We start from the raw sequence: 12,156 nt of genomic DNA on the forward strand, positions 1-12,156 counted from the left end.
AAAGTATATTATTTGCTCTCTCTTTTCTTTTTTTTTTTTTTTTGTTTCTTCTTTCTCATGGTTCTTCCCATTGGTTCTAATTCTTCTTTACAATATGACTAATGTGAAAAGGGGTTCAACATGAATGTATATGTAGAGATTATACCAGATTACTCACCTTCTTGGGGTGAGGGGAGGGGAGAAATGGGGAGAAAATTTGGAACTCAAAATCTTATGGAAGTGAATATTGAAAACTAAAAATAAATTAAAAAAAAAAGCTTGGTAATGGCCTGTTGAAGTGAATTATATCCCTGTAGAGGCAGCTAGGTGGCACAGTGAATAGAGAGCTAGGTTCAAATTTGACCTAGCTGTGTGGCAGACTGGGCAAATCATTTAACCTCTATCTACCTCAGTTTCCTTATTTGTAAAATGGGGATAATAAAAGCACCTACCTCCTAGGGTTGTTGTAAGGATCAAATGAGGTAATATTTGTAAAGTGATTAGCACGTGGTGGGCATTTAACATTTATTTCCTTCTTAAACACTTGAGAAGCTGTCTTTCTCCTCCAGAGGATAACCCCAATGTCTGTCAAATATCCTTCAACTCAAGGAACTAAGGGTGAGAGAGCCCTGTGTCTATGTTTCAATTCTGACCCAACACATGTTTGCAGAAGGTTACACATGCAAAATCCTAGCAAAGAACCTCAGATCCCAAAGAGAGTCTTACACACTAGAGGACCCCAAGAAATACTTGGTGAATGAATGATCCTATCATTTGTACAAAGCCATGGACCCACTTAATGGCATCCAAAATCCCTCCCCGCCCCAGAGCTAGGATCCTATGTGTTTCTGAAGGCCAGAAATCAATGAGCAGCCCCACCCGTCTCACCTTCTGTGTGTCCTATATAAACAAAACAGACTCTTTGTAGAAAAGACATCAGCCTTGGAAGTCCAAAGCATTGTTATCTAGCCTTGGCTCTGCCACTAAGATGCTTTCTACACACTTCTCTAATCTGAGCCTCAATTTCCCTTAACTGGAAAATGAGAAGGATGAGCTCAATGAACTCAGTCCTTTCTGGAAGGAATATTCTAGTAGTCCATAAAAATTCTCACCTCAAACTCTACCCGACCCCTCCCCCCCACCAAGGTTTGTATAGGCCCGGAATTTATGTATTGACTTTGGTCCTAGCTGGAGTATCTTACCTTGTGTAGCTGGCCCTGGGTGTCCCCCAGGAAGACGATAGTGTGCCCGGCCTCTTCGAAAGCAGCAACAGCACTGAGGTGGGGGATGCTGGTGAGCAGGGGCTCTGCCTCCAGTGGCTGGTGGCTGGCAATAGGACTGGGTGTGTGCTCGTCCCCGCAAGGGTATGAGTCCGGGGAGTCCTGGGGGTAGGGGCCCAGGGATAGGTCAGGAGAGCCTTCAGGCCCAAGCCCCGAGGTGGGACTCATATGTTCAAACAGAGAGAGATGACTAAGATGGGGGAGACTGAGTGGAACAGAGAAAGAAATGTGGGCACATGGGGGGAAATAAGATACTGAAAGAGACACAGAGAGAGACAAATGCTAAGAACCAGAGACATCAAAAGAAACAGCAAAATGGAGCTAGAAAAAGAGATTGAGCCAAAGAGATCAGACCATTGCCTCCCCCCTTCCAGCTGGCTCACTGAGGGCAGGAAGACACATCGGGATGTGACACCGTATTCAATGGTAACCTCTTCCCCATCTGGGCCCTGTCCGCCCACAGTGTAGCAGAGCCTCCGGGCCCGTTCCATCCGGCCATCGACCTCCTGTAGTGAGAAGGCACACAGTGCAGAGCCTCCCATAGGCCCTGGGGAAGCCACCACCAGCAGGGTTCCCCCTCCTTGGCCTGGGGCCAGGTAAGCTGCCTGCACCAGACTGTGACCATGGCAAACGAGTGGCATTTCGACATAGGAGTAGAGGTTGGCATCATTCAGGCATACACGAGCAACGTAGGAGCGGTAGTCAGCCTGGGTCCGGGACCCCCGGCGACGGAAGATGAAGTAGGCAAATTGGGTGCCTGCAAAAGCCCCCACGTAACTGTTGTTGTAGTCAGAGAAGTCTCCCACAACCAGGCGGCCTAGGCCTTCACTGGAGAAGGCCTGGGGCCCAGCCAACTGGCGCACAGTCAAGGGGGGCACCCCAGCAGACAGCTTGCCTGCTAGGCCCCGGGCCACATACAGCAGGTCTCTCCCTGGGGTTGATACCACAAGGCCCACGGTGGCCACTCCCGGGGCATTGGCAGCTACAAACTGCCCATCACCAGGGTCTTCAGCCCGGAAGATAAGTTGTGCTACATTCTTCAGACTCCGCTTCTCACACACACCTTGGCGTACCTGCCCGCAGGCTACAAGCTCCCGTGCTCGCCCACTCACAAGCAGCAGTTGGTTGGCATTGTCTGTGGGCCGGGCTTGTGGGCACTCAGCTGGGTCCCGGAAGGGTAGGCAGTCAGGACTGTCCCATATAGGGCCTGTGACTGCCTCGCCTACTTGCTGCAAGTCAGGTGTCAGCTGATACAGGTGATTCACAGCACCAACATAGAGCATGCCTGTGTGAGCATCCATAGCCAGGTGGTTGAAGGTGGTATTGGGGGCAGAGAAGTTGTGGGCAAGGGCAAAATGCCAACTTTTCCATGATGATGATGACAGCAGCAGGAGGAAGACGGTTGGCAGTAGCCTGGCCATCTTGGGGACCTACACCAGAAAGGCGTGGGGAGCAATCAATCAACGACCACTTCTAAAGCATGCACCATGTGCCAGGCACTGTGCTAAGTGACTCGCGATACAAAGGCAGGCAGACACATCCCTGATGCAAGGAACTTGAAATCTAATGGGAGAGATGGCATTCTATGTGAGGAGACGGACATATGGATCAATCGGCCAACAGGTGCCAAGCACTGATTGGAAGAGCTGGCAGATGAGGTGGGGGGATGCTAGCTGATGTGTGAGGCCAGCACAGAGGCCACTCAGAACTGTTCCCAAGTGGACAGCTCTTCCTGCTTGGAAAGCTCAGGTCTCCCTCTCCTTGGAGATCTGCAATCAGAGATTGGATGGCCACTTGCTGTGGGGGGAGGGGATTCTTTGGTTAGGTGGGGGGGTGGACTCCATGAAGGTCTCTGGGGTCCCTTCCAGCTTGCATATCCTCTGAAGTGGAGGGGGCCTATGAAGGCCCCAGGCAAAGAGAACCTGGTTCTAGCCCCCAAACCATCAATATGGAATCCCTCAGGGCTGGAAGAAGGGTATCTAGGGCCAATCCCCAAACTGTTCTCCCCTGGCTCCAAGCCTCTTTCCCTTCTATAAAATAGAACCAAGGTAGATCTGAGGGGGGCACTCGTCACCCAAACGGTACCAGGCATACATTTTTTCACTGCCTCTGTGGGACCTTCATAAAGAAAGGGGATTTGGGAGGAACTCAGTTTCTGTCGATTTACCCTCCCTCCCACTCAGCTCCCCCTCCCCTGTCAAAAGTGGGGCAAGGTCCCTACTGGGGGGAGGCAAAGATGCAGAAGGGTGTGTCTCTGTCTTCAGTGCACAGGGGTGACCAACCACATCCATACCTCCCCACTCCTCTTCTACCCTCCCACACATATGCCTCCCACACACATGCCCTTACTACCCATTTCCCCATCCCCACATCACTCCCCGCCCACAGCCCTCCTTCCCATATCCCTCTCATGACACAAACATATATACACACACCACAGCCCTGTCCCCCATGTGTTACCTCCTCCTACACACACACATACACGCACCACACAGCCCCATCCCCCCATGTGTCTCCTCCTCCTACACACACATACAGACACACACACCACACAGCCTCAAACCCTCCCACATTACCCCCATACACACATATAAACACACACATACCACACAGTACCACACCTCCCACATGTTACCCCATACACATACATACACATACCACATAGCCCCACCCCTCCCACATGTTACTATCCATACACACATATACAGACACACACACCACACAGCCTCAAACCCTCCCATGTTACCCCCATACACACATATAAACACACACATACCACATAGTACCACACCTCCCACATGTTACCCCATACACATACATACACATACCACATAGCCCCACCCCTCCCACATGTTACTATCCATACATACATATACAGACACATACACCACACAGCCTCAAACCCTCCCACATTACCCCCATACACACATATAAACACACACATACCACACAGTACCACACCTCCCACATGTTACCCTCCATACACGCATACAGACACACATATCCCCACACCACACAACCTCACTCCTTACATATTACCTTCCCATACACACACACACACACACACACACACACACACACACACACATACACCACACCCTGGGGACCAATCACACATTCCATTTTTAGAAAGTTGGAGACTTTCACAACAGAGGGGAAAGCTCAGACACTGATGGAGAACTAGGGGGTGAAATGTGGTCAAAGGGACGGCCAGAGCCAGGTTGGCCCTCTGGGAAAATAGAGAAATGCTGAGGCAAAGAAGCATACTTGGAAGATGCAAATTTATTAGCACCCATGGGAGGGGGGAGGAAAACAAATCCAGGCACCAAGACCTGGAAAGAGCCCCTGCCCAGAGGGGTCCACCAGGCAGGGGCACAGTGGAGGACTGCCTCCTCCTTCCTTCCGGCCTGGCAGAATTTTCCTCTTGCCCTCCAATTGACTAAAATTACTTTGTAAATCTTGGCATCCAAGACAGAGAGCTGGTCTGGGAGTCTTCACCACCACATAGCACCCGTGGATCCCCAGGGAAATAATTTCATCTCTCAGGGCCCTGGGAAAGCCTCCAAGAGCAGGTCAAGAGGAGTTGCAGATGTGCGTGAGATAAGTGGAACGAGTTTCAACCCCAGAATTAAAACCACATTCATGAGATCGCTGGTCTGGACCAGAAACGTCTTTGAGGTTTCCTTTTCTGTGTGCCACTTATTTCCCATCAACTGAGTGTAAGCTTTTGGAGCAAGGACTTTGGTGCCAAGCAGGTGAGAGGAAAATGCTTGTTGAATGGGGGATGGGGTAGAAAGAGAGAGACAGAGAGACAGAGATGGGGAGAGAGACAGGGAGAGAGAGAGAGAGGCAGAGAGAGACAGAGACAGAGAGACAGAGAGGGAGACAGAGACAGAGAGAGACAGAGACAGAGAGACAGACAGAGATAGAGAGACAGAGACAAAGACAGATAGAGACAGAGAGACAGAGATGGGGGGGAGAGAGAGAGGTACAAAGAGACAGAGAGAGAGACAGACAGAGACAGGGAGAGGGACAGGGAGAGAGAGAGAGAGGAAAGGAGAGAGATAAAGGGAGGGAGGGAGAGAGAGAGAGACAGAGAGAGAGAAAGGGAGAGAAGGAGGGGAGATGGAGACACAGAGAGAGTAGGGGAGAGAGAGAGACAGAGAGAGAGAAAGGGAGAGAGAAGGAGGGAAAATGAAGAGACAGAGAGAGAAGGGAGGGAAGAAAGAAGAGAGGGGAGACAGAGACACGGAGAGAGAGAGACAGAGAGAGAGATAGAGGAGAGACAGAGAGAGAGAAAGGGAGAGAGAAGGGAGGGGAGATGGAGAGACAGAGAGAGGAGAGAGAGACAGAGAGAGAGAAAGGGAGAGAGAAGGAGGGAAAATGAAGAGACAGAGAGAGAAGGGAGGGAAGAAAGAAGAGAGGGGAGACAGAGACACGGAGAGAGAGAGACAGAGAGAGAGATAGAGGAGAGACAGAGAGAGAGAAAGGGAGAGAGAAGGGAGGGGAGATGGAGAGACAGAGAGAGGAGAGAGAGACAGAGAGAGAGACAGAGAGAGAGAAAGGGAGAGAGAAGGAGGGAAAATGAAGAGACAGAGAGAGAAGGGAGGGAAGAAAGAAGAGAGGGGAGACAGAGACACGGAGAGAGAGAGACAGAGAGAGAGATAGAGGAGAGACAGAGAGAGAGAAAGGGAGAGGAGATGGAGAGACAGAGAGAGGGGGTAGAGAAAGAGAGACAGAGAGAGACAGAGACAGAGAGAGAGAAGAGAGGGGAGAGAGTGAGACCAAGTGAGAGAAAGGGAGGGGAGAGAGAGAGTGGAGGAGGGGGAGAGAGAGAATGGAGGAGAGGGAGAGAAGGGAGAGAGAAGGGAGGGGAGACAGAGAGAGAGGCAGAGAAAGGGAGAGACAGAGAGACACAGACAGACAGACAGACAGACAGAGAGAATGGAGGGGAGAAAGAACGGACAGGAGAGAGAAGGGAGGACAGAGACAGTGACAAAGGGAGAGACAGAGAGAGACAGAAAGGGAGAAACAGAGACAGAAAAAGGGACAGAGAGGCAGAGAAAGGGAGAAATGGAGAGAGAGAAGGGAGGGGAGAGAGAAGAGAGGAGAAAGAAAGAGGGACAGAGATACACAGAAAGAGACAGAGTTAAAGAGAGAGAAAAAGAGAAGAGAGGGGAGACAAAGAGAGAGGAGAAACAGAAAGAGAAAGACTGAGAGAGACTGGGAGAGAAAAGACAGGGAAGGAAGGAGAGAGAGAAGAGAGAAGGGGCAGAGAGGCATCGGGGACAGAAAGAGCAGCGATAAGAAGGGAAGAGAGAGAGGGGGAGAGACAGACAGACAGACAGACAGAGAGACAGAGACAGAGAGAGAATTTAGGAGGGAGAGAAAGAGATGGCGAGAAGAAAGAGAAAAGGGGAACAGAGAGACGTGGGCAGAAAGAGAGAGAGGAGAGAGAAGGGGGAGAAAGGAAGGAAGAAGGGGAAAGAGAGAGAAAAAGAGAAGAGAGGGGAGCACAGAGAGAGGAGTGAGGAGGAGGAGAGGGAGCCACAGAAAGGAAGAAAGGGGTCAGGCATTTATGAAGAGGCTTGCTAGTCAACATGCTAAGTGCTTTACAAGCATCATTGATATTGTCTGACTGTCACAGCAACCCTGGGAGGCTGGGGTTACATAACAGATGAGGAAACTGAGCCACACAGATTAAGTAACTTGCCCAGGGTCACACAACTGTAAATGTCTGAGGCTGGATTTGAACTCAGGCCTTCCTGCCTTGAGGTTGGGTACTCTATCTCTTAGTGCCCTTAGAGCACTGGAACCAATAAGGCCTGGGTTTGAATCCTGCCTCAGACCCTTAGTAGCTATCACTTCATCTCCCTGGGCTTCAATTTTATTTTCTATAAAATGGGACAGTTATACACATGGCCCAACAAGAGCCTTCCAGGAGGCGATCCTCTGAAGAGACAGTAAAAGGAACTCGGAGACAGAAGGCTGGGTTCAGAAGAGCACACATCTTGCCTAGGTCACAGCAGCCTAGGAAGCCCAGTGCCTGCTGGTCTAGGTCCTCCCTGGCCAAGCTAAGACATCACAGTTATGACCTTAGCCCCAGAGTTCTGCAAGGAGGGCCAAGGTCCAGACTGTCCCTCCCTGGGAGGGTCATGTTAGCATTGGTCAGTTGTGGGTGACAGAACAGGATTGTTTAAGCCATATCTATCTGTAGAGGAATCACAAATTGGAGCAGACAGTGATGGAGATGCTGAGACCCAGCCAGGCAGGAGGCACAGAGGATGCAAACACAAGAAAAGCCCAGGTCGGATAGAGAGAACCAGGTAAAGAGTTTGAGTGAGAGTGTCAGGGGACAAGAGGGAAGGGAGGCAGCCACGGGAGGAGTTGTGGGGCTAGGTGTGGGGAGTGGAGCCAATGCAGACACCCAGTCCCAGCAGGCCAGGCAGGCTAGGGCAAGGAGCTGAGGCACCAACTCTGAGAGGGTGACATGCACACGCAAGCAGGCGTGTGGAGACGTGCCGAACCCCCAAGACTTGTGTCCTTTCCCCACGGAGGCCTAGATACACACAGACTGCCTGCTCCTGGTATAGAGAACTCCCCCAGATGCATACACATAAGGAAATGTAAATCCCCCAATTCTACATGCACATGCAGACTGCCTCTGCACCTCTGCTGGTGCCTAGCACCCCTGGCTACACTTCCTGAAACTCAGACCGAGACCCAAACGCAGGCACACGTTTATAAGCATAGACATACATGAAGACTTGTCTCCCTCCAACACACCTCCCAAAACACATGAATTCACAAAAACAGACTACACCTGCACACAGACACACAGACACACAGACACACAGACACACAGACACACACACACACACACACACACACACACACACACATGCTCCTTGGCCTAGGGACTGAGCTCTCCCCCCTGGAGGGGGAGGTTGGCCTCTCACAAAGACACAGCTCCCATCTATCTCCTCCTTTCCCTCAGGATCCCCTTATCTCCAGAGGCCAGAGACAGGAAGGCCCAGTGGTAAAGAGTTTGCAGTGTGGGGATGGCCCAGGGAGCTGGGGCCACACAGGGGGTGGGGGTGGGGCCCCCACTCTGGAGAATGGATTTCCTTCTGTCTTTGGGGCCATGGAGCTAACCTTGCTGGCACCTTCCATCAGGGTCCAACTCTGGGGCCCAAGGTACATGCAAATATCCGGCAGTGGCAGTCCTGGGCCCCAGGGTTGGACTGGGGGAGGTGAAATGCCCCAAGACCCTCTTTCTCCCTGAGGGCCTACCTACCTGGAATTCTGTCTTCCCTCCTCCCAACCACTGGCCCAGCTGGCTTTGGGTAAAGCAGGTGAGAGGTGGGGAGAGGTGGGGCCCCCGAAGAGAACAATGCTCATGGTGGCAGGCTAGACCAGGGCTGGGGGAAGGTGTGTCTCAGTCACTTACCTCGAATATTGAGGCAGAGGGGACACCTCTTCCACTCAGCTGCCCCAGGGCACTGCAGCCTGGCACACTGTGGATATGGTGGGCATTGTCCTGAAAGGGGGTGAGAGGGGGAGATGCTTGAGCCCTTGTCCACTCAGGCCTGTCTGGGGGAGGGCCAGTGGGGTCCACCCTGAGCACAGCTGGCAGTTTCGTCAATAGCAGCTATGATGGTAATTTTCTCCCCTCATCCCCAACAATGTCCCCTCTGTTTCCCTAACCCCACCCAGGGGGGTTCCACGGACCTATTATCCAACCCTCCCCTCCCAGGCCTCCATCCTAAGGTTCCTTGGCTACACTTCCTGGGAGCTGAGAGTGCCTTTCTGCCCTTCCAAGTCCCCGTGTCAGTCACAGAGATGCCTTCCTGGCCTGGGGGGGGGGGCTAGGGGACCAGAAATGCCAACCCAAGAATCTGCTCCTCCCCCCTTAGGATACAGGAACAGAAGAAAAGATCCCCACATAGGGCCCCAAGTCCAGCCTGGCATCTGGTAAACTGACCCTACCCTTTTGGGGTACAGAGAAGAGAGCTCTGAAAAGTGTTCATTAGGGTTCAGAAAGGCTGAAGTCTGCCCTCTCTCCTCAATGTCTCCTAGGGTCATTTCTAGCCACAGCTTGGCTAGAAAGAAGGGGGTTGGGGGTTTTTGACCTGGAGCTGGAATGGGAGGAGAGGGTGGAGAGTGTCCCAGGAATGGGATGGGTGGCCCTGGCACGTGCCCACCCCAGCCTCTGTGCCCTCCCCAGCTCCTCCTCCCCCCTTGAAATGAATCGCCAGCCTTAGGGGTTCAATGCCTGCCTTTGTCTAGCACGAGGGAGGGGGCAGGGGGCTGGGGACAGAGCCCTTGCTGATAAAAAGCAACACAGTACCCAAGACCTCCCCCCCCCCGCCCCCACCCCCCAGTGAGTGACTGTCTCCCCTGTGGCATGCCCCCCTCAGCCCTCCCTGTATTAACCCTGAGCATTCCAGCTCAGTTTAGCCCTGACATTCCCCTCTCTCACATGGTGACCCTTTTGCCGTACAGCTATGTCAGGCACAGAACAGAAACAGCTGGTAACGCCAACCCCAGTAAGAAAATGCCTAGGAGAGGGAATATGGGACGATGGGAGGGGAATAGAACCCCTTTTTTTCACCTGATACGGAAAGGGTGGGGCCCCCAGAGATGGCACCTCAGCATATTTCATGGCCTCAGGTATGGAAAACATCATCACAAGATCCCACCCCTTCCCAGCCACCCACTCTAGGAAAAAAAAAAAAGTAATCCTCAGAGATTAAGTATCTTCTTGAAAATCCTCTTCTCCAAAGCCCCACCACAGGTCAGCTAACTCCCCAGTGGCCTTGGCCTCACCAGGCAAGTTTTAGCATTCACTTATATGGGGGAGGTATCATGGTCTCTCTGTAAGAGAGGGGAAAGGCACTCCTGAGCTCCTGATCACATAGGCCCTACATAGGTGGGTGTGACTGTGTGGGTCTGTGGGTGTCCTCCTCTGGAAGAGTTTGTTTGCATCTCTCTCTCTCTCTCTGTCTCTGTCTCTCTCTCTCCATTTGTCCCATTTACAAAATGGTTAGGGAGAGAAAGGAGCAAGTGTCCTATAGGACTACCAAGTAGGGGCAGTCCCAAGTGGGAACAATTTGGGGGGAGCGCGGGGGGGGCGGTATTTGGATGGTAGGGGGATTTCCACTTGCTGGTGCCTAGCAGCGGGCATGGTGCCTGGGTACGGGCGAGGGGGGGGTGGGGAGAAAGGGCCAGACAGAAGAGACTGTGAAAGGAGGTGGCGGGTGGATCTGTAGCCCGGCCAGGCTGGTTGGGCGGCTCTGGGGGAAGGGAGCCTGGAGCCTTGGTCCCTACCCTTTCCGAAACCCCAGACTTCTCCCAGAGCAGTTGCTATCCAGAAAGGCATCCCTGTCTTTGCCCATCTGCCCACCCTGTGCCAGACTCCTGTTATCTCCGGGACAGGAAAGGGCAGGATGGTACAGTTCACAGGACTAGGAATAGGCACTTTGTTTCTTTCCTTATCTACACCCTACTAGAGGGGACAGCCACCTTCTTAATCAGGGCCACTCAGAGTTGTCCTGGCAACCACTGTTGGGGGGTAGGGAGAGAGGGCCAGAGCTCTGAGGCTGGTGTCTGTGCTCTGTTCTTCCAAGAGGGGCACAGCTAGGACTCAGGGTCTCCCTCCCTGTAGGGAGCAGACAACCAGGCACAAAAAAAGCTGCACCTTCCCCCCCTTCTCTGGATCGGGCGGTGGGGGGAGAGGAAAAGGGGACCCCTCTCAGGCCTTGCCATCTCTGCCACTTTTCTGTCTCCCCCACCCTTGGGGGTGCCTATTTCCCGTTGCCCCATCATGATCTCCTGAGCTGAGATGGGGAGAGCAGGAAGGGTGGGGCAACCTGCTCCCCACCCGAGCACCCCAAAGCTGCTTCTGCCCCCCTAGAGTCTGGCCACGGGCTCCCCCACGAGGCAAGGGCATGTACCCACCTACCTGGGCAAGGACTCCCGCAGGGGCAGAAAGGAGGGAGGAGGGAGCGAGGGTACAGGCCGTCCCGGGCGGGAACTGGGGGAGTTGGACAGCCAGGCAGGAATCTTCCCTCCCACTTTCCCTCCCTCCCTCCCTCTCTCCCTCCCTCCTTCTTCCCTCCTTGCCGGTGCCCCAGCTTCCCCACAATGCAATATGCCCAAACCAACCCAGCCAGCCCGGCCCCTTTGCCCGCCCTCCCCCACACCCCCCTCCAACATCCATTCCCAGAACCTGGATTCCCATTCCAAGGCAGGTGGCTGCTGCCCTCTGCAGGACTTCCAGGGTGTATATGTGTCTGTGTTGCACCGCCCCCCCCATGTGTTTATGAGTGTGTGTGTGTGTGTGTGTGTGTGTGTGTGTGTGTATACTCTTGTAGGCATGCGCACATGGGCATGAGGATGAAGGAAAGGGTTGAGATGAAGGGAAGGGGGCTCCTGGTGGAGATGAGAGGAAGGGCAAGACCAGGGATCCCTTGCCCTACTCTGTCCCTAACCTACCCTGTCAGGGCCCATCCACCACTTCCAGTAACCTCTTCCCACACTCCCAATCAAGCCATCAATCTACAAGCATTTATTAATCACCTGCTACGTGACAGGCATTGTGTCAGGTGCCAGGGAGACAAAGAATGAAGCCATCTTTATTCCCAAGGAACTGACATCTAGGTGAACACAAAATATGAGCTCATATTTCTGCAGTGCTCTAAAGTTTACAGAGCACTTTACATATAGCTGGTTTCATCCTCATAACAGATCTACAAAATAGACACAGTTATTATCCCCATTTTACAGACAGAGAAACAGAAGCCAAAGGCTCACAGAGGTTAAGTGACTTGCTCAGGGTCACACAGCTGGATTCAAACCCAGGTCTTGGCTACTTCAGGTTAAATTCTTGGAGTAA

The 12,156-nt window shown here is 52.7% G+C and overlaps 1 protein-coding gene across 1 annotated transcript in view; it reads right to left on the reverse strand.

The window, feature by feature from the left end:
- PLXNB3 (plexin B3) overlaps positions 1-11,412 on the reverse strand; it is a 50,790-nt gene extending 39,378 nt beyond the window's left edge. Inside the window, exons 1-4 of the mRNA XM_036740473.1 lie at positions 11,224-11,412; positions 8,710-8,799; positions 1,643-2,689; positions 1,182-1,361 (exon numbers count right to left, since the gene is read on the reverse strand). Coding sequence (XP_036596368.1) covers positions 1,182-1,361; positions 1,643-2,680 — 1,218 coding nt within the window. The 5' untranslated portion in view covers positions 2,681-2,689; positions 8,710-8,799; positions 11,224-11,412. The remainder of the gene's footprint in view (positions 1-1,181; positions 1,362-1,642; positions 2,690-8,709; positions 8,800-11,223) is intronic.
- Positions 11,413-12,156: the final 744 nt, after the last annotated feature.

This window comes from Trichosurus vulpecula (assembly GCF_011100635.1).
Source record: "Trichosurus vulpecula isolate mTriVul1 chromosome X unlocalized genomic scaffold, mTriVul1.pri SUPER_X_unloc_1, whole genome shotgun sequence".
Taxonomy (NCBI): Eukaryota; Metazoa; Chordata; class Mammalia; order Diprotodontia; family Phalangeridae; genus Trichosurus; species Trichosurus vulpecula.